The 21,860-nt window shown below is 59.9% G+C and overlaps 5 protein-coding genes across 5 annotated transcripts; all 5 read right to left on the bottom strand.

The window, feature by feature from the left end:
* Nucleotides 1-188: 188 nt before the first annotated feature.
* LINJ_32_1080 (putative protein kinase) lies at nucleotides 189-2,624 on the bottom strand (the record flags this gene model as incomplete). The annotated part of the gene is made up of 1 exon (XM_001467751.1): nucleotides 189-2,624. The coding sequence occupies one exon, from the start codon at nucleotides 2,622-2,624 to the stop codon at nucleotides 189-191; it is 2,436 nt and encodes an 811-aa protein (XP_001467788.1).
* Nucleotides 2,625-4,470: 1,846 nt separating this feature from the next.
* LINJ_32_1070 (conserved hypothetical protein) lies at nucleotides 4,471-5,742 on the bottom strand (the record flags this gene model as incomplete). Its single annotated transcript, XM_001467750.1, has 1 exon — nucleotides 4,471-5,742. One exon carries the CDS (start codon nucleotides 5,740-5,742, stop codon nucleotides 4,471-4,473), a length of 1,272 nt encoding a protein of 423 aa, XP_001467787.1.
* A 3,566-nt stretch (nucleotides 5,743-9,308) lies between these two features.
* On the bottom strand, nucleotides 9,309-10,925 carry LINJ_32_1060 (putative chaperonin containing t-complex protein; the record flags this gene model as incomplete). Its single annotated transcript, XM_001467749.1, has 1 exon — nucleotides 9,309-10,925. The coding sequence occupies one exon, from the start codon at nucleotides 10,923-10,925 to the stop codon at nucleotides 9,309-9,311; it is 1,617 nt and encodes a 538-aa protein (XP_001467786.1).
* Nucleotides 10,926-11,951: 1,026 nt separating this feature from the next.
* Nucleotides 11,952-14,534, bottom strand: LINJ_32_1050 (conserved hypothetical protein; the record flags this gene model as incomplete). The annotated part of the gene is made up of 1 exon (XM_001467748.1): nucleotides 11,952-14,534. The coding sequence occupies one exon, from the start codon at nucleotides 14,532-14,534 to the stop codon at nucleotides 11,952-11,954; it is 2,583 nt and encodes an 860-aa protein (XP_001467785.1).
* Nucleotides 14,535-19,180: 4,646 nt separating this feature from the next.
* Nucleotides 19,181-20,410, bottom strand: LINJ_32_1040 (conserved hypothetical protein; the record flags this gene model as incomplete). Its single annotated transcript, XM_001467747.1, has 1 exon — nucleotides 19,181-20,410. One exon carries the CDS (start codon nucleotides 20,408-20,410, stop codon nucleotides 19,181-19,183), a length of 1,230 nt encoding a protein of 409 aa, XP_001467784.1.
* Nucleotides 20,411-21,860: the final 1,450 nt, after the last annotated feature.

Raw genomic sequence — 21,860 nt, 5'->3', positions numbered from 1 at the left:
TGCACGCCTCGCATGCACTGCCTTCCTCCTCCACTATCCACCTCCCCACCGCCACCAAACACACACCCACACACACACGAACACGTTCTAGCGTCTCAGGTGCAAGATTACACCAAGAGGTAGAGGCCCCATGCGGCCGCACCAACAGTGCCTCACACCCGTACCGCAAACCACCCAGTTCGCCCTCGCTACGTGTGACGCAGCTCCGGAAACATGGTTTGGTCCTTGGTGGGCGGCGCCTGCTTCAGATAAGCGGTGTACGTCGACCACACCTTCCTGCTCTGCAGCTGGAACGTGTCCTTGTGCCGACGCGTCGTGCTGAGCAGGATCTGCTCCTTGAGCAACTCGCTCTGCTGGCGCTTGTGGAACGTCTTGCTGTCGGCCTCCAGGCGCTGCACGAACAGCTTCAGCTTCTCGCGCGGCACGTGATTGAACTTGATGATAAACGGGTGTTTCAAGAGCTGCTGCACAGACCATCGCAGTGACACATCGACACAGACGCTGCGGAGAATAAAGTCGTAAAACGACTCCGACCAATTGAGCGGTTTGACCATCTTGGAGAGCTTCAACATGGTGCTGTAATTCCAGAAATCAGACTTGAACTGATCACAGGGGTGAATGCCAGCCGCCAACTCCATGAGCATGATGCCCAGGGACCACACGTCCGCCTTGGCCGTGAACACCACCGCCTCGCCGGTGCCGCCGTCGTCGATATCGGCGATGCGGTGTAAAATGTTCGCTACGAACCGCTCGGGTGCCTTGTACAGTATCGTGCCGAGGTCGATGCCTCGCCGCTCGACGTGCTGATGGTCCTCCATCACAGAGCCGCAGCCGAAGTCGGCAAGCTTGAACTTCTGTTGATCATAGCAGAGCATCACGTTGGCCGGCTTTAGATCACAATGAATGATGGAGTAGTCCGTGTGCAGCTCGTTCAGACCCATCAGCACGTCCCGAGCCAGCATGGAGAGCAGCACCTCCGGCATCGGCGTCTCACGCTTCACGTTCTTCTCCCATGCGGCCGGCTCCTTGTACGTGCTGCGGCCCAGAGCGTGCCGCGGAGACCCGTAAAGCAGCTGGTCCTTGCAACACTCCTTCATTGACTGCTTCGCTGACGGGTCGCCGGACATGTAGTTTCGAAACGTCGACTGAGTGACCCGCATCAACTCCTCGCTAGGGATGCGAGAGACCATCTGCTGAATGTTCTCCACTGTGAAGGACATCAGCTCCATCAGGATGCTCAGCTGCTTCTTCTCCGCATCGAGTGAGGCCACGGCGTTGAACATTTGCATGAGGTACGCCGGCGATGGGCGCGATCGTTGCAGAGTGATCATGGTCAGCTCCTTCACGAGCCCTTTCTTGTACCCCTGCCGCTCCACGTCGTTCGTCGCGTTCATCGCCTCGTCAATGTTCATGCACTTGAGAGCGTACAACTTGCCATCCAAGCGGACGCGGAACACCGTTCCCTGAGTGCCTTTTCCAATCATCGCCTCAACCGCAACCTCATCCATGTCAAGTGAGCAGTTGCTGTGGCCGATCTCCTCCGCCGAAATCTGCTTTGTCCGCCGCGCCGCTGCGCCGCGACTGGCGTGTCCGCCGTGGCGGTGGCCGGCACCCGAGGTTGCTGACAGGAGGGACGAAGAGCTGTCCTGGTGACGCAGACTGGGGAAGCTGACGGAGTGCGTGAGACGGCTAGAGGCGTTGAAGCCCGTGGTGGGCGACAACGCCGATGTCGGGGTGGTCACCGTCACAGGCGAAATCGTTGTCGCAGGCGAGGATGGCGTGGCTCCCGTTTCGGCGCTCTCACACAGCAGCGTGCTGTGCACAGGAGGAAAACCATGGCTGCTGGTGCTGCCTAGAGACTTGGCCTTGAAGGAGCGAAACAGAGGCGAGCCAGATGGCACCTTGGCGTCTTCAAACAGCGACGCCCACGGATTCGCGATGGGGACCGGCTGTGGGGGCGGCAGCGGCACAGGTAGAGCGGTTGGGGCGACGGCGCTCTGAAGCGGCGGCACGCTCGTTGGGAGAGTGTTCGCTGTGGACTGCCTTGGCGATGCTTCTGCTGGCACAACAGGGGAGCCGGAGGGGACGGCAGATACCACCGGAGCTGTCTCTTTGCGGTCGCAGTGGTCAGCCGACATTTGAATGTTCAAGATGGCCTCCTGAACCGTGTCCACGGAACGAGCGAGTTTCTTCTGCCTCAGCCGTTCTACCAGTAGGCGTGCGTCTTCTGTCCCGGTGAACGTACTCTTTCCTTCCACAAACATCGAGATGCCGTCAATCAGCACGAAGATATTGGTGTCATTGACGTGAATGAACTTGGCCTCGTTTTGCGAGGACACCATCGTCCTCTTCTCCACCGACGCGCTGCTGCCGGTGCCTGCCATCTCCCTTGCCGTCAATTCGACCGTGGAGTTGTTGCTCGACAGACCCGCCGTGTTCGTCGCACAAAAGCTGGGGCCGGTCGTGATCATCGGTGAAACGGTATTGTCATCCACGTCGATGAAGAACTTGTTGAGCTCCTGCTCATTCTTCTGTTGCACCTGCAGCTCAGGGGCTGCGTGATCCATGAGCCCCGCCAGGTCGAAGCACGGCCCCGACTTACGGAGCGGGCGCTTCGCACGCATGTTTCTTGCGCCCTCAATCCGATATCTGCGAAGAAACAACAGCCGCACTCCAGCACCTCAGCTTTCCGAATGAGCTCGGTGACAGACTTCGACAGATATCACGATAGCAAAGATATTCGAATGAACGCACGCCGTGCGATGGTGGTGATACGGGCTGAGGGGAGGGGGGAGCCCACCTGCACTGCGCGCCGCGTCCGAGTATGAGCACGCAACCGCACTGCCTGGACCGAAGAGTTCAGCGGTGCTGCTGCGAAAACGGCGGCGCCAGGCGTCTTCTTTTTCCGTTTACCTGTTGTTTTGCTGCCTTTCGTGGGCATCCACTCGATTACTGCTCCCTCTTCCTTTGCCAGCCTTCCCTCCCTGCAACACATTCGCACGCACTCAGCGGGTGAAAAAAAAGAAGAAACAAACGCATAAACCGCCAAAAGGAAATGTGAAAAAAAAATAATGAACACAAACACGTAAACAACAAAAGCGCCCACGCGCGCCGACTGCAAACTCCCTCACGTCTGGTGTATGGTGTACGTGTATGCGGTTATGCGTGAAAGACGCATGAAAGCGGCCATAGCAACGGCGCAGCGACCTCTGGCTCGATGACGCGTCTCACTCGACAAGTTTTAACGTCTTCGGGCCACCTGCGTTCAGTACCCCCACCCAGTCCGCGACAACTACGCAGAAACCAGCAAGCGGAGAGGCAAAAGGAAAGAAGAGGCGGACAGCACCAGTCAGTATCAGAAGAGACGTCCACCGTCACTGCCGCTATATGAGCTTTTATGTGGGTGTGTGTCTGTGTCCGCTCCTGCGTGCACCCGCCCGGCGGCATCAACAGCCGGAAAGCTTCGAGGCAGGTGCCTGACTGTCGCCGCACTGGGGGAGGGAGTGGAAATGCGGTAGAAGCTCCTTTGCGTTTTCTATTTTACACGGCACGGCGATGCTGCGGCACCATCAGTGAGAGCGAGAGAACAAAAGGCAGCGAGTCCTGGGGAAAGGCTACAGGAAATAGCAGCCAACTGGAAGCGTACGAGCGAGAAGAGAGAGAGAGATGAGCGGAGACGGTTGGCGCAGCTCTGAGAAAGGACGCGCATTCAACGCTTACGGATTGGTGTAGCTCGCAAACCGAATGAGGTCCAACGAGCGAAGCGTCTCCCACCCCACCCTTCCGGAGAAGCAACGCCTTTGCGCTCGTGTGCGTGTTCGTGCGTACGATACACAACAGCCAAAGGAATGAAATCCGCGGCGCATCTTCTGAGCTGATACCACTGAAGAATAACGAAAAAAAAAAGATGCACGCGGCACGATGCACAGCACGCTTCACATCAGCGTGGTGTACACTAAAGAAAAATCAGGGGGTGAGTGTGAGGGAGGGGGGCTCTACTTGCGGTTGGCGAGGAAGATGTTCACCAGATACCCTGTCACACGTCCTTCCTGTCTGCGCTGTATGTTTTTCTTTTTCGTCGCTGTTTTTTTTTTTGTTTTCATGGTGACAGCTCGGACGCCCACACCCGGTATGCCTCAGGGCAGCCGTAGAGTTGAAAAGAAGGTGAACGCAGAACTGCCCAATCCTGTTGGAAAAGCCGACACACGGCACACGCGCGGGAGACGGAGCAGAACAACAAGCGGATCCCGTGGGTCGCCCTCCGTGAGCGCCTGCAACGAGAGGACGACGATAGAAAAGAGCTCCGGTGGCGTCCCCCTCTCACCACCAAGTTTTCTCCTATCTCCCGCAGTGCACTCAGATTGACGACGCCGCACACACGGCAGCACACATACAAGGAGGATCGGGAGAGACAGAGAGAGACGACTGCCCCCCCTCCCCTCTCCTCCCCCCACACACACCCGACGCGCCCTAGTCATCATCTTCCTCGACGATGGACTCCTTCGTGAAGGTGGAGCGGGCATCGAGCGCGGGCGGATTGCGCGCGCCGGCATAGAGCACATGCGGTGGGGGAAGCTCGGCTCCGAAGCACACATCGGCGCCACTGTAGGGCATGCACGGCGAGCTGTATGTGCGCGCCTTTAGTTCCTCAGCGGTACGAAGGGCTTCCAGGTACCACTCTGCCCAGATCACGCCGGCCACCTTGCCCTCCTCCATCTGCACAAAGCCCGCCTGCTCGTCCGCTTCACTCGCTGACGCTTTTTTGTGAGGATGCTGGTCCTGCTGCTCGCGGAGTCGCGCCGCCGCGGCAGCGGCAGCCGCCCGACGCATCATCATTGGCGGGCGTTGTCCGCTTGTCGAGATGAAAGCCGCGTCTGGGTTCGGCGCCTTCACTTTCATCGGCGGTGACGTCGACCTTACACTCATCTCACTAAAGGTCCACACAGTGGACGAAACGGTGCTGCTGTGCTGGCCATCTGCGGAGTTTTTGTCAAGTAGGTCGCTCATGACGCTCAGCGGTACCTCCGGCTCCATCTCCCCCGCGGAGTCCTCGAAGGAGTTGGACCCGCTCGTTCTGTCGCGGTCGTCGTCGAACGCGGCAGCGTGCCGATGTTTTCGGCGCTCCTGGTGCGCACGCAAGCGCTCCCGCTGCGCCATTTTGCGATTACGGTACTGAATGTTCACCGCGCTAAGGGGGTGATTGGCGGGGTCCCAGGACTCAATGAAGAGCAGTATTGACTGCCGCAGAGTGCGACACACGCTCGTGTAGAGCTCGCACTCGCTGAAGATGGCCGAGAGGGCCCAGTGTTGGTAGCGCCGCATGCACCCGATCAGCACGTTCGTTTGTAGCTCGCCGAGAGGACAAGCGAAGAGCACTGGATGCCATCGCCGGTCCACTGCAAAGTCCAGCGCACGGGTCACGTCGCGGGGACTAAAGTCGTCCCCACTATTCACCCCATCCACGCGCCAGGTGCGCATGTCCACAATATTAATAATGCGAATGGGGCCACGCGTGAGGCAGTTGCTGGCGGTCTTCCCAGTAACCTCCGATCCGAGCAACCGCTTCACCGGGCCCGGCAGCTGCTCAATAGAGAGAAGCACAAGATGCGTGACGCCGATGTGGCGCAGGTAAAGCACATTTTCCTCGGTTGGGTAGGCGCTGCGGTAGACGCCATCCTCCACCATGGCGAAATTCGATGGCGGCACAAGCAGTGGGCCATTTGCTTTGCTTGAAGACGTCATGGTCGGACAGGGTTTCTTACCAGGGAGGTGAAGAGGTGCGCAGGTAGCCTGCGTATGACCAACCGCAGGTGTCGCTGTCTTTCTATGTGTTTACATGACGGTCTGCTGCCCCTCGCTAATGCGGTATCAGAGAAGAAAGGGGAAACGGAAGAGGAAGGTCGGTGATTCGACGGGGGTTCCAGCAACGTGCAACACGTTGCCAGGTAGGCAGTCGGGGGGGGGGTAAGCTGACGTGTGTAGTCCATTCTTGCTGAATTGCTGTTTCGCTTTTTTTGTGTGTGTCTGTGGAGGGAGGGGGTTTTGGACGACAGCGCAGGGTGCACCTTTTCTTATCCATCACCACCCATCCCTCGCCACGCTGTTAGTCAGCACCCGTCTCGTGTGGTATGCGGGGTTGCGGCTTGCGTCGCCGGCAGAGCTGTCTCCACCGCCTGTCGACCACCCGTCCGTTGGATGCTGTCGATGCAGACCTTCACGTGAATTTCGGAGGCGGGTCGCGCGGCACACATAGGATGGCAGGCCGATGTTGCTGTCACTACCCGCATCACCTCTGGGCCAACAGCCAAGTTCATTCGGGTGCGCTCTTCGCAGAAGCACGGAAAGACGCACCTGGAAAAGATGACTTTGCCAGATCTGCCACCACCACCCCACACACACACAGTCGTCGAGCACGAGTTCTCCCATGGCTGCGCATCCAGACCCACCTCCGCGTTGTAACGCTGCTCATCTGGCCAGCTGTTGACTTGTCGCGGCCAGAGAATGAAGGTGCCGCCGTCCGATACGTCCTTTCTTCTCTTCCACGACGGTGGGGGCTCATTCAAGGAGAGGGGTCGCTGCTGCGCTGGGCACACCATAACGATTGCTGCCACTGAGGGGAGGGGCCTCGACATCCGCGTCTGTCACCGGCGGCGGAGGAGTGACGCTTTCTGGGAACGCGCGGGGGCACTGGTCGGGGGTACTTCCCATGCACCGCATCCGTTGCTGCCTCTCGCTTCTCATCTCGCCACACAGATCGGCAAGGTGCATCGCCTTCCCCTGTGCCGCGTGCAAGGGGGCTCCCGCCGCTCTTCTTTGGCCACTGGTAGGCGTCCATGGGCTGGTTTCGGGCACGGCTTGTAGGAGGTGCAGGATGGCCCCTCCTCCTCTTCAGGCTGTGAGAGACGGGTAACCTGCACGGGAGCAAGATGGCGCGTGTTCGAGGCGTGGGGAGCACATGCGTGCTCTCCTTCGGCTGCTTCCCTCTGCTCACGGTCACCCTGCGGGGATGTGGGCGCCATCGGAGCGCCCTGTGCCGTGTAGACGTCGCATTATGGACGCGGCAGCTCCGTAAGGCGGTGGCCACCGTGCTTGAGGCGAGAAGGCAATCACTGGGGCTGCTGTGGGGGTACACGCGAGTCGGCCATCTCAAGCTCACACCTCTTCCAAGACGTAGCGGAATTCCTGAACGGATGCGAGTTTCCTGTGCTCGCCCTCTTCGTGCAGCGTCACGCACGCCCCGGCGAGATCTACGTCATTTCGCGAGAGATGTGTATGATGGTTGCGCTGCGGGTGCAGCAATGCGACCCATCGGAGTCTTCTCGATGGGGGTCCCGCAATCACGCCTCTGTGATGCCGTCCTGATTGAAGGGCATGCAGTCCTCTCATCAAACTCGGCAAGCGACAGGGCAGAGGTGCCGTCCTTTAGCATGACCAGCCCATGCGCAGGTGTTATGCGCACATGTTCGCATCCAAGCGCCACCGTGGCCGGCTCGGCATGCGTGTGAGGGGGACGCCAGCGTGGCGCACACGATGTGGGGACAATCGGGCACTTGGAGATGTCATCGATTAGCTTTCGCGTTCGCCTTCGGTGAGGGGGAGGGGGAAAGGGTATGGGGGAGCTGATCTTACTGACGAGCTGCGAGAGAGGTGAAGAGGGGCGAGATTCGTCAGCACTTCCTCTTCATGGGTACAACTTTTATCGCAGCATTACGGTCTCAACGAGCGCCAGCGACGTCGTCCTAGTCGTACGTGTCAGCAGTAGTGCTAGGAAGGGGTTGCTGGGACGCAACTAAGCCGCGCCTTCTTTCTGTTGCTGCTCAAGTGCAAGCAACACCAAACACATCCCTCTGCCATATACCCTTGATGTCTGTGCGATAGAAGCATTGCCGTGGAAGTGAATGGAGGGGCAGGCGATGTGTAGCCCGAGAGGTGTGTGTGTGGGGGAGAGGGAGGGGGGGGGGAACAAAAAAGCAAAAAAAAAGGAAGGCAAAGGAACAGCAACAGAAAGCGCTACGAGTAAAGCACGATCGACCGCAGCTGCCTGCCAGCCTGCAGACACACAGAGAGAGATTCGGCTCGCATTTTTCTTCGCATAAAGAGAGCTTGAATGCCCTACCGCAGATCAACGGAGAATGACAGGATCTCCTTGAACCGACGGCAACCGCATGTTTCTCCCTGCGTCCCCGACGCAGGGCGGATACAACCTCATTCAAAGGTGCCAACGCATGCACGCGGCTCCATCGCTACTACGGCAAGCACAGCCACCGTTTGAAACACGCTCATTACATACGTTGCCGTTTCTTTCAGGCAGCTTCTCATCCTCTTTTTCTGTGTGTTTCTTGCTTGTTCTTCTTTTTTCATTTACGCTACGAGTGGCTTCGTGCATGGGGCGCTGCCTCCATTTGTTTTTCCCCGAGCCCCCTCTCCTTTGTCTGCGTGTGCGGATGTATCGGTCTGATATATATATATATATATATTTATGGTAGACCGATGCATACACACGCACATACATGCGGGACGAATGCACACAGACCCCTCCCAAACCAAAACAAAGTGGCGACGCGTTGCACCGACATTTTCTTTTCTTCGTTACAAGAGAGAAACAACAAACGAGAGAGGAGAAGCTTACCATCGCTCTTATCCCCAACGCCGCGACACACCCTCTTTACGGGGTGTAACGTTACAACAGCGTCTCCCTCTCTCTCTACGCACACACACACACATATATATAATCTACCTTTCCACCAACACACGCCCTCTGCCGAGAGAAGGGGAGAGAGGCGGTCCAACGTCACATGCACGCACAAATACAGTCACTATCACTGCTGCAGGCGCAAACACACGGCAACACGAGAAGCCACCATTGCCGAGGCGCGGCCGCGCCAACACGCGCTGACATAGAGCGGCTGCGCAGAACGCGAGCGAGCGTTGAAGGCAGGAACGCAAAGGTCTTACAAGCGCGATGAGAGAGGCGAGGTGGTGGGGGAGGGGAGGGGGCGGCAAACATCATAAACTCTCTCAATCAGCACGCGCACCGTCTTTTCTTTCTTCCCTTTACGGGCATCGCCCCTGGGACGGTCAGCAATGCCGCCATCCACCACTCCCCTCATCCGTTCTCCTTGCTGGCAACATTTCGCGCCGCCTCTATGAGACGCATATCACATGAAAGGTGAAGAACGTCGGGCGGAGGGCGGGGCGGGGAGCAGAGGAGCCACGAGGTTCCGGCAAGGCAGCTTGGGCTCCTAATGAACCCCCTCGACACCTTCCTCGCTTTCCCCCCGCTGCGTCGGCCTCTGTTAGCCAGCCTGTTACTGCTGCTGCTCCTCATCCGGCTTCGTAACGATGACGTCGTCGATCTTGAGGATCATCTTCACCACCTGCGTTGCCAGGCGCAGCTGCGAGCACTTGCCGCTCAACGTCTCGAACACCTCCTGCTGCTTCATGTCGATCGTGCCGCGGTCCATGCAGTCGATGCCGGCGTACGGATTATTGCCCTCGATCTGCGCCTTGCGTGCATCGGAAAGGGCGCGGATGGGGTCGAGACCGCTGTTGAGGGCCAGGTTTATCGGGATCGACTCGAGAGCGTCAGCGAAGGCGCGAATGGCGTACTGGTCCACGGTGGACACGGCGTCGGCGTGGGCGAGCACCGCAGACGACGCCGCCAGCTCCGCCGAGCCCCCGCCGTAAACGATGCGGCTGTCGCGGATCAGGTTGCGGACCATGCAGATGGCGTCGTGCAGTGAACGCTTTGCCTCCTCAATCATCATCTTGTTGCCACCGCGGATGAAGACGGTGACGGCCTTGCTATTGGGGCAGTTCTCGACGAAGATCATGCGATCCTTCGTGGTGCCAAAGCCGACCTCGCGGACGCGGCCGCATGTGCCGAGCTTCTCCGCCGTCAGATCCTCAAAGCGAGGGACGATGCGGCCGCCAGTGGCGATGGCGATCATCTCCAGCTCCACGCCACCGACCCAGCGAACCGCCGGCAGCTGGTTGCGGTACAGTAAGTAGTTCGCCTCATCATCGAAGCCCCACTGGCAAATGACGAGGTCCGCACCGGCGTCCTTGCAGCGCTGCACCTCGGAGCGGAAGTACTCCTGCTCCTGTTCGTGCAGCTCACGCATGTGCTCGGCGCTGTTGATCTGCAGAGTATGCTTCGTCTTCGGCTTTGGCGGCTCGAAGGCGCAGGTCAGGATGGCCATCTTCGGGTTTGTCAGCTCCTTTGGCATCTGCGGATGCGAGAAGTCCTTGTCAAGAACAATGCCATCCACGAGACACGTCTCTTCCAGGCGGCCGCCAACCTTGCCCTCAACCTTGATAAGGTCCATGTTCACGTCACGCCTCTCCATGTCCGCCACGGCAAGCACCGCGTCCACGCAGATCTGCGCCAGACGGTCGCGATCACGGTTCACCACTTTAGAGTTGAGCGTCGAGCGGGCCGTTTGCAGCAGGAACTCCTTCTTTTCCAGAGAGATGGATTCGGCCACCTCCTCCAGGCGCTTGCACGCCATCTCGCACGCCTTCTCGTACCCCTCCGAGATGCGTGAGCTGTGGATGCCTTTGTCCAGCAGCGCCGTTGCCTGCTCCAGCAGCGCGCCTGCAAAGCACACAACACCAGTGGTGCCATCGCCGATCTCAGAGTCCTGCGACTTGCTCAGCTCCACCATGAGCTGGCCAACCTCGTTGTCGATGTCCATCAGGTCTAGGATGGTGGCGCCGTCGTTTGTCACAACTACCTCGTTGTCTGGCGTGGTGAGAATCTTATCCATGCCTCGCGGGCCGAGGCTCGACTTCAGCACATTCGCCACGCCGAGTGCAGCGAGTATGTTCGCTCTCTGCGCCTCGACGCCGCTCACACGCTCCTTCTGCTGTTGCTCCTTCACCAGCAGAAAGGGGCGTCCGTACTCATCAAACGCAAGAGACATCTTTCTCAAATACGAATCAAAAAAGCCGAATGCAAGCAAGCGTACGGCGCTGGTGCAGAGAGCTCACACAAGTTGTGTGTGTGTCTGTAGAGGGAGAGATAAAGAGATAGAGTACGTGCACGGCAGAAGGGTGCGTGTTTGCTTGATTGTGTGCGTGTGCATGCGCCACCACAAAGGGACGATGGTCGTCTCTGACGTGCACACACACACACAGTCAAAAGGAAAAAAAAGATGGACTCTGTGCTCGCGGTTGTGCCTCTCTCCTTTGCGCGTTGTTTTTCTTGTTTCTTTTTTGTTTTCTTGGCCTGCTTTGCGCGCGTCGTCGATGTTGAGCGGGAAGGGCGAAGGAAAGGCGGCGAAGATCAGGCACGATACACGAACAATAACGGAAGGCACACGGAAAATGCACACGACTAACCAAGAACCACCACACGTAACAACAACAACACACTGATGAGCGCCAATGAAAGATCGAGGAAAGCGGCTTGCACGAGTTGCGTGATCACGTGTGCATGAGTATATATATATATATGTGTGTGTGTGTGTTTGTTGTTATTGCACGCAGCGGGCGAGGTGAGCGCGGGAAGGAGGGGAAGGGATGGGGAGGATTCTGCAAAGATCGAGAAGGAACCAGCATTTGGGTGTCGCGGAAGCGTGGGTAAGGAAGGCCGCCTCATTGTCCTGCCACTTTGCTCGCATGCAAAGTGCCGCCCGTGTGAGGTGCTTCCCGCAGCATTTCGCTTCTCCAAGACTTCCCCGCCTCCCTTCCGTGGACTCAAATGAGCGGTGTGGGGGACGAAGACACAAACACACACACACAAAAAACGCAGGAGCACGCTTGTGTCTTGTGTTTCCTTCATTGAATGGACATCATCTATGTAGCAGACCCAGGCCATCGCGTGTCGCGCACAGTGAATCGCCGCCTACTTTCCTCTTCAACAATGCGCCACAGAAGGCGATGCGCTCACGCCGTGTAGAGCAGGAGATGCACGTGAAAAGGACGGGAATGGGGAGGTGCACATCCTCTCATAGAGCATCTGCAACATCCTCGATGTACTGCAGCGCACGCCACGCTGCAGGATGCGTGCCAAACGCGTCGGTGCTAGAGGAAACTCCCTCGGAATCCTGGGGGCGCGCTTCCGTGCGTCGGTGCTGACTAACAAGCCCACGCCAGAAGTTCACGATGGCGTTCATGCGCGCCCCCTTCTCCGTCGCGTCGTATGGGATGCTGGTAGCCACCGGCGCCGCGAACAGCGCCGAGAGCTCCGACGAGGCGGTTCTCGGGTGCAGCCGCTCGTTGCGCGTAGCGCGCTCAGCCGCGCGCTGGTGCATTGCGCGTTCCCGCTCCGCCAGATAAGCCGCCTTTCGCTTCAGCTGTACATCACCGCCGAACATCGTCACAAACGCATCGGAGGAGTGAGGGTCTGTCTTCAGAAGCACAGTCGACTTGCGCCGAACCGTGCCTGCGATCGTGATCAGCGTTGCCTCGGTCGGTATGTCGCTCTGCCGGTACTGCTGCTCCTGCTGCCGATAGTGGAAAGCGGCTGCGCTCTCTCCAGCAGCCGGCTGCATTGGCCCTTGTGTATAGCGTGCCATCTCCCCCTCCGAGGACGGTGAACGACTGACGAAGACGGCGAGCTGCTGCGACTCCGCCCACGCCATCCGCGCTACGTTGAACAGTGGAGAGGCTTTGCCGTAGCCGGAGGCAGCGGTGCACAAGCCGCCATCAAAGCACTCCCATGCAAGGAGTCGGCCTGGGCCGCCCATGGCCGCAACGAACGCCTCCCCGTCGGGCAAAAGGTGAATCGGCGTGGCAACCGAAAGTCGTGTGTTGACGACGCGCAGCTGCTCGCACGTGGTGGCGTCAAAGACAAATACAACGGGAGCACATCCGCAGGTCACAATGGCGTATCCGCCCTTCACCTGCACCTCTGCCGCGCCGCTGCAGTCCGCCGTGTGTCGCGTCGACATTTGCCACAGACTGTCGCCCCCGCCGTGGCTCGCAGTCTCTGTGGTGGCGCGCCAGCACACCACAGAGCCGTTCGCGTGGACGGACCATACTCGATTGCTGCGCTCGTTCGAGGCAAGGCTGAGCGTCATAGTCGGCGTGCACTCCCGCGCCGCCGCAGCGCCGGCCGTGTCGACCCGCTGCACAAGCTGCCCGAGAACCGCCAGAGTTGAGCGCGGCGAATGCGTGGGAGGGGCTCTTGTGAGGTGCGCTGGAGTGAATGTGGTGATGGAACGCAGCGTCGTGTTGCCTGTCGTCATCATCGATTCCATCTCCCCCTGGATCGTGTGCTCGTAATCCCAGACGAAGAGATGATCGCTGAAGCCGCCAGCAATTATCTTGCCCTGGTGGAACACTGCCGTATACACCGGAAAGCCGTGTGGTAACGTGCACACGCACTGCATGCTTTCAGGCCCTGCGCTCGGTTCAGGAGTGAGGACGCCGTCCGACGATCTGGGCTGCCAGACACGCACCGTCCCGTCAGACGAGCACGAGAGCAGGTACTTGTCCTCCTTCTGAAACACGACACGGTGGACGTGGCCGGTGTGACCGACAAGGCGGGCAACAACGGCCATCTCAGGGAGCAGGGGATTACGCAGCTCAACCACGTGCTGGAGGTGACGACAGACGCCGAGCGCGACGAAGGAGCCGCTATGGGCGAAGGAGACGCACGTGACCACCCCCAGAACTGCGGTCGTTTGCAGAATCTCGTGCGGCAGCAATGACCGCTCGCCGTCCATTCGGTAGTAGTTTTCGGTGAGGACTATCGTGGACCAGGGGCTCGCTGGAATCGCTGCCCCGCGGACGCAGTCTTCCTCTCTCATCCGGCCCAGCGACACCTCGTCATTGGCGGCTGCGCAAGCATACCGGGAGGAGCGCGGCACCGAGACACTCCCACCATCGGCCGCCAGCATGGAGAGGAGGTATTCCTCGTAGAGGAGCATCTCCGTCGTGTCAGGAACGAAGGCGGTGTTGCTCGTCTGACGTACTCGGAGCACGATGCAGCCCTCGTACGGAATCTTGCGGGTGTTTGCGTTTGCAAACACGGTGTAGATGGTTGGCACGTCGTTTGCGATGGAGGATCTGGGGCCGCTGCTGCAGAAGCGGGCTGCACTTGCATCATGCGGTTCAAATGCCGCGCCCGCCGTGGACCATGAGACGGGGATCAGCGCGCTAAGCAGAGACAGGTACCACGGCGTGCGAGAAGGGTAGCGGTAAAGCTGCACATGCAAGTCGTCTGCCGCGAGCAGGTTCGAGCGACCGGCGCAGCCGCGCAACATCAGAAATCCCCAGCAGATGGGATAAAGCCCCTCACGCATAAGTGGAAAGCCGTGGATGGTCTCGTTGCCAAAGTCCAGGACTTCCAGCAGAAGCATCGCGTCCTCCGCCGCGGTGCGCATTTGTTCTGCACTCAGCCGCAGAGCCAGCTGCGCGTTCCACCACGGCGCGCGCGTCTTGTGTGCGCGGAGATCAAACGGATGTGTCACGGCGCAGGGGACAGAGGTGGATGCCTGAACCAGGCTGCGCCCCGTCGCACAGCTCACGACCCACGCGCGCACCAGGGGATGCACAACGCCGGCGTCGGCGTGCAGAGGGCTCATACCGCGTATTGTCAAGACCAACACAACGCCATGCTCGTCGGATGCGTTGTCAGCGGCTAGCTTCGACGACGTGGTGCTTTCAGCGCTCCCCCCTCTTTGGCAACTGCGGACGTCACTGCTGCCGGTGTGCCATGGTCGTGCCCATTCGTCCTCGTCGTTGAAAGCACCCGTGGCGCGGAATTGCACCGCGAGCTCCGTACCCACGCCACCGGTGCCGCCAGTGTCATCGCCATCATTGGCAGCGATCACGTCACTCGACCTATTCGTCTTGTGCCGTCGTCCAGCGTCCGTGCTCCCCAGGAACGATCTCTGAGTCAGTCGGCTCGCCTCTGCTTTTGTGAGCCCTTTGTTTTTAGTGCTGTTTTGGTACGCTGCATGCAAGCGCGCTGCAGGGCTCGTGAAGAGTAGGGGTGCGTCAGACCCGTCCCCCACGGTTGGTGAGGCACCACCTCCGGCCGAAGCGGCAGGCGCCGCCCCATCCATGCCCGCTGCATCCGTGGCCACTGTGTTTCCACAGCCCCGACTAGTTTGATCACCACGACCCTTTTTTCTCCGCTTGGTGTCACCATACGGCGCCCGTGTGGTTGTGCTCTGCGATGGCATGGACGTCTTCTCTCGCAACGCCGACGACAACCACGGCCCCCGTTGGCCTTCGCCCTCAAAGAGACGTGCAGCAGGCGGCCGCTGTACCTTCGGCAATGCGCCATGGGAGGAGGGGGTCTTCCGACGCCGGCGCGAGGAGACTGGCTTCGCAGCGGCTTTCGCGTGAGCACCACCGCGCCGCTGGCGCCGCCTTCCTCGGGCGCGAGTTTGACTGATGCGCGTTGTACGCCTCACGCAGCCGCTGTCGCCACCTGTGCTGCTCCTGTCACTGCTACCTCCGCACGAGGAGGTTGATGTGCAGCAAATCACAAGGTCCTTTGGTTCATTGCGGGCGGAGAGCAAATCGCGCGCCGCTGCTTCCAAAGTCCGTCGCTGGGAGTGAAGGTATTGTGGCCGACTATTCGTGACAGGTGATGGCATAGTTGTGACGGCCGCCGCAAGCGCAGGAGTATCTACCAGCGACGCAGGCGTGACACTCGCGGACGGCGGCCGCAGCGGCGACGCTGGCACGACGACTGCAGGTGCCGAAGGAACCGGCAGGAGTGATGTGACGGCGTGAGGGAGGTTTGCCGGAGCAGCAGAGGTGGTGGTATCCATCGAACGCACTCCTTCCACACATGATGGCGTTGCGAGCGCTGCAGCGGTCGGATGCGATGGATACAAAGGTATTTTCACAGGAGCCGCGTCGTCGGTGTGCGTGGACGTTGGTGGTAGAGCTGGAGGCGGCGGCAGAGCAGGCAACGACAGCGCTGCCGCCTCGAGGGGCGGCGTAAGCGTCGGAGACGTGTCTTCAGCGAGAGGCGACGCAGAAGGCACTACTGGGGAAGATGGAGGGCTGTGGACGGGCGGGCACGTTTCCGAACCCGTTACTGGAAGCGCACCGAGGTCCACTGAGGGCGAGGCATTCTGCTGCGAGCTCGCAAGCGGTGGCGGAGTAACGGAAGAGACGGCGTTGTCGGGGACCGGGATCGCTGGCACCACAGGCAGGTCACTCAAGGCCGACGAGAACGAAAGGGTTTCCCGCATGCGCGTGACTGACGGCCGTCGAAGGCGGGTGACATCCCTGTCGGAGCCCCTAGAAGCTGTGACCAGTGATGCAAGCGCGGCTGTGTGATTGGCGCGGCCGACGAGGTTTGAACAGCTTGGAGACGGTGGCGCCACCGCAGGGTTCATCATCTGCGCCACAATTGGCGGAGGTGGAAGTGCCGGCAGCGGCGCTGGCGACCGCGACGCGGCGAGTGAGCTCTCAAGAAGCTGCGGCGTGGCGTCATCGTCATCTTTCTTCATCACTGATACCTCAGCATCGTGCGGCGGCGGCGTCGGGTTAACGGAGAGAGAAGAGTTGCTCATCGCTATAAGGCGTGTGAGCTTGTGTGTGTGCTTCTCTTGCGGAGCCGGGGAAGCGGCGCTTCGAACGAAACCATACACACATAAGCACAAAGACGCGCTGAGGTCTTTTGGTGAGGTCCTCACCGACGGCAAGGCCCCTCTGCGGGGGTGGTAGCTTGGTTTTCTACTCGCTGCACTGCAGCCTCAAAGATGCATCAGGTCGCCGGGGAAAAGGAAGAGTAGAAAAGCGTGTGTGCGCGTGTGCATACGATGGATGTGTTTGCTACGGTGCCCGCGTCGATAGGTATGACGTTCTCGGGTACGGTTGTATAATGTGCTTGTGCTGTGCCTGTCGGTGTCTGACGAAGCGTGTCGGCAGCCTTGTCGTGCATGGAGATGTGATCCTTCGGTGAAAGGGCAGGTCGCAACCAAGCAAGCGAGCTGCACTATAAAGAGGAGGGATGGTAGTGCAAGTCGAGAGCGGAGGAGCGACTGGGTGAGGCGCACAGGAAAGGTTTTGCAGGCATGAAAGCACATGCACGCAAATGTAATGATGAAGGCGCCTCTTCGCCAAAGGTCAGCGAGAAAACAGGAAGCAACTACGCAGCGTCCTCCGCTGGTGAACGCCAAGGCTCAGAGGTGCGCCGCGACAATGAGTCTTCCTCTTCGCCTTTCGACTCAGAGCGCTGCGGGAGGGGGGGAGGGGGAATAAAAAACACAGCTGAATAGCAAAAGGCCAACCCAAAGTCGACATTCGACCTTGCATCTCTAAGAGATGTGTGGCGTGCCATACCCGCTAAAAAAAAGCCGCGATTCGCGGTTGTTTTTCCATCTTCTGTCGTTGCAGCCATACTTCTCCGCACCTTTTGCGCTCGGTATGAATGTGCCCCTCAGCGGGGCTTTCACACGCATCCGATACAAGAAAACAGAATAAAGCTGGTCAAAATACACAGAAGCGAGACCCACCAGGAGGAGAGGATGCATCGGACACCTGACACACTTCGTACGATGACAGAGAAAACGATGCGCATCCACGCCACCAAATCACAAAACGTCACCGCAAAGATTATGACCTCCGGCAAGCGTCCAAGAAGCAGAGAACATTGGTCAGAGAAACTGCACACCGTCCAACCGCTTCGACCACGGAACGTGAAGCTAGACGCCGATGTCACATCCACGGGCCCCCAACGAGAAATTTAAACGCGAAGGACAGAGGCAGAAGAGCTGACCGCCCACAACAACCACCTCATACTGGGAGGCAACTCCGCCTTCACACACACCTCCAAAAGAGGCGCACACTCGTAATACCTAAAACGAGCCCTCTTCCTCCTCACACACCAACGTGCCCATTCTACCGCTGCCAACAGGTCAGCAAGGAAGCCCATATCACGGCCACAGCTCACCCACCCCTCTGCTGCGCCACGGCGCAACCCTGCTCCTCCGCGACGAACCGCGCGGCCGTCGAAGCGGGGCCATGCGGCGAGCGGGCTCTCCGCCTTCTTCCCCGCCTCTCCCTCCCCCCTCACCGCCCACCTGCCGCACCACCGGCGCCACACCGGCCCGGGTGCACCGCATGCCATGATGCAAACGCGGGCCACGTCCACGGTCCTGCTCGAGGGCGGAAAGCGGTGGCGTCCGTCGTGCGGGTGGCAGGGGCTGGCCTAGCCCCGCGTGCCGGGGGAGCCCACGCAGGGGGTGGGCAAGCCGCGGGCCAGGGCCCTCCGAGGCCCGGCCACACACACTGCCTGCATGCCGGGCCTCTCTCCCCTCTCTCGCCCCCCCCAGCCGCGGCGTTCCGCAATATGGTGCGGAGACCCTCCCACACCGGGCTCTGGCACACACGGTGGTGCCGTTCGGGGCGCGCTCGTCCTGTCCCCGGCATCTGCGCCGCATCAGCCCACGCGGCCACACGGAGGAGACGCCGCATCCCTCGCACGCATGCGCGTCGGCGTGGGCCGCTGTGCCACCCCCACCGCTGCAGGAATCCAGGGTGCGGACACCTGCCCGCGCGCAGCTGGGTGAGCACGGCCGCCCGTCGCCCCGTCAGCGCAGCAGCCCTGTACGTTGGCGTCGGCGCCGCCCCCTCTCTGGCATGGCCCACTTTGCAAGCTTGTCGGCTTCTGCCCTTCGCTTCCCACGCACAATGGCCAATGACGCGCTGAAATGAGAGACGCGCGCGGCGGGCCAGCAGCCCCAGTATTGGGGCCCGTGCTCAGCGCCGTGAGGAGGGAGAGCAAGCCCCGCAGCAGCAGCGCCCAGGGCTTGTTTTGCTGTGTCTTTGCTGATCCAGCTATCCTCGCAGCAGATCCAGTCCCAAGTTCCACCGCTTACCACCCAGCGCGAGAGCTGCAAGCAAGCCGGCCGCAGCCTCTTGACGCTGTATCGATGAGTGTATTATGATCATTAAGCATCGCGGTCCCTCAAACCTTGGCGCCCGCCTGCAGCGCGCCGTCTGTCCACAGGGAGCACGGCAGCTTCGCAAAGCGGGACTGTCGTTGCATGCATGATGCGAGGCTCTTTCTCGGCTAGGAGGCCGCATCAAACTCATAGGTAAAGCAGAGCGATGGCAGAGAACTCGTCTTTCGCTTCCGAATATCTCGCCTTTCCACGATCCCATCGTGCGATCTCTGGCGCTGTATCTATTCGTGGCGTTGCTGCGCTTTTGGAGGTGATTGCACCCAGTGTGGGAAGCGGCGCCGCAGCGTACTCCCTCCTTAGGGGAACATCATCTTGAGCTGCTGTCGGGCAATTGTCAGGTCACCTTCCACGGACGCCAAAACATCACGAATGACGTCGACATCAGCCGACGGAAACTCCATCCGCAGAGCCTCTGTCGGCGCGAGCCGCTGCGGCACCTCTGGTGGGGAGCGGGGCGACTGGCCAGGGGGTGGTGTGGAGACGGGTGTGGTGGCCGCTGCGCCGCTGCTTGTCTTGCCTAGCTTATCCGATACTTTCAAGTACAAGTGCCGCGATACGAACTGTTCTCGGCCGACATCGGAGACGTTCTTGACGTAGTCGTCACAGGTCATCAACTCTCGCTTCAGCCCCTCCTCCAACAACGCCAGCGTGTCGTCCGCTGCATGAATCTCTGCCAGAAGCTCCAGCGCACGCGCCTGCAGCGGATCAGCGGGGACGAGGCAGTTAGCGTGCTCCTCTACCGTGTCCTCGTGCCCGTCCAGCTGACGCACGAGTGAGCTTACGCTCCCTACGCTGGGCAAGTACTCCTGTAGCTCGTCTTGGTGTTCCGTCAGGATCTCTTTAGCCCTTTGCAGCTCCCGGTTCGACTCGTTCAGCTTCTGCAGGTACAGGAGAGCCTGCTCGCGCATGTCAAGGTATTTGCTAGCTTTTTGGTTCACATCAATCACGACACGCTCCGCCGCCTCCTGTACCAGTGACTGGCGGGCGGGGTCCATATCGCTCAGCTCGGCACTCTGAGCACTGAGCAGATCACTCGCCGCTGCGGTAGGAGGAACGTAGTTCGCCCCAACGAGGGGATATTCCAGCTCAAACTGCTCGCTAATGGCGAGCAGCATGTCCAGCAACGAGTACGGCCGCACTACCCCCCGCAAAAACGACAAGCACTCCACTTGGATGCGTCCGTCGATCGACATGACCGAGTACGGGTGCTTAATCTTCTCCCCACCAGGCGGCGGCACGAGAACGGCAGACGGCATTTGCTGCGGATAATGATCCGCGAAGGAGATCACCACGAGCAGGGGAGTACCCTGAGTGTCTTGGGGGCTCTTGCGGATCGTCAAGAAGCATTCAAAGTGCAGCGGCTCGGCAATGTCCTTGCCAGGCGTCAGCCGCACCTTCGCGTTGGGAAAGTTGTTCGCATACGGAAGGAAGTTGCTGATCGCGTACGTGATGGCGCTCGCAGCGACGGGAGAATAGTACTGCGACACAATCGAGATGTCTGCCGCCTGATGCAGTGTCAGCTCCATTGTCAGGAAAGGACAGCCGCGCGGCTGTTGGGTAGCCAGGCGAATTTGGGGTTGGGAGAAAGGCTGTGCCTCCCTCCGAACACCGGCGCAAGCGTTGCAGGGCAGCACGCCCAGTGACGAGAGGCGCGACGCAGCCGAGCTTTGTGCGTCTTGGGACGAATGAGGTGCGCACGGGAGACGGCGAAGAAGAAGACCGCGGGCAAGAGGAGGCAAAGGCAAACCGGAAAGACCGAAGCCAGCAGCCGTGAAGGCATGCACTTACCGCAGAACCGAAAAGCGCCGACGGCGACACCGACCTTTGCGAAGCGTCCAGGCGCGCACACCACGTGGTCAACCGAGAACGAAACCCCAACAGAATGCACTAATAGGATTCACGTGCACCACATGGATCCCCCCCCCACACACACACGAGGTTCGACGTCGTATTCGTGCAAGCGTGATTGTGCACCTTTATTCCCCTTGGCACTTGCCACACATACGGTAGTGAGTTGCAACCGGAGTAGCTACTGTGCTGAAAGGCGGGACATGCGTGAACAGAAGGGTCAGACGCAGAAGAAGAGGCGTGTGTCAAGGGACCGAGAGAGAGGGAGAGAGAGACAGAGAATGGGAGTGAGTCGTGTGGAAGATTTTTTTTCTCTGCACGCAAGACCTGCGAACGCCATATGAGATGGCAAGTGTACCATCAAGCAGAAAAAAAAACACAAAAAAAGAGTACGCAGCATGGCATGCAGCACAAGCACCTAACGCAGAGAGCGGAAGCGAGTCACGTCGATGATTCCTCGCTCCCCAGTTGCCCGCGGAAGCAACACGTCCGTTGCCCCGTGCTTCGCCTTCACACAGTCTAGTATTCGGAGGAAACCAGAAATAATACATAAGCACTAAGAAGGACATAGGAGCGCTCTCGCAACTCCTCATCGTGATCTCATGAACGCAGACCGCAGAGAGAAGCGCGTTCCTCTTGCTCCCTTACAGGCGCCGATTCTTAAGGACTTCCTTTACTACTATTGCCATTCGCATTCAAACCTGAAAACAGGATAAGACGCTCTCACACACCAACGTGCCCATTCTACCGCCGCCAACAGGTCAGCAAGGAAGCCCATATCACGGCCACAGCTCACCCACCCCTCTGCTGCGCCACGGCGCAACCCTGCTCCTCCGCGACGAACCGCGCTGCCGTCGAAGCGGGGCCATGCGGCGAGCGGGCTCTCCGCCTTCTTCCCCGCCTCTCCCTCCCCCCTCACCGCCCACCTGCCGTACCACCGGCGCCACACCGGCCCGGGTGCACCGCATGCCATGATGCAAACGCGGGCCACGTCCACGGTCCTGCTCGAGGGCGGAAAGCGGTGGCGTCCGTCGTGCGGGTGGCAGGGGCTGGCCTAGCCCCGCGTGCCGGGGGAGCCCACGCAGGGGGTGGGCAAGCCGCGGGCCCGGGGAAGCAGAGAATGGAGAG

The sequence above is a fragment of the Leishmania infantum genome, chromosome 32 (genome assembly GCF_000002875.2).
Source record: "Leishmania infantum JPCM5 genome chromosome 32".
Lineage (NCBI taxonomy): Eukaryota > Euglenozoa > Kinetoplastea > Trypanosomatida > Trypanosomatidae > Leishmania > Leishmania infantum.
The sequence above is the reverse complement of the archived record's forward strand: the minus strand, read 5'-3'. Positions and strand labels throughout refer to the sequence as shown.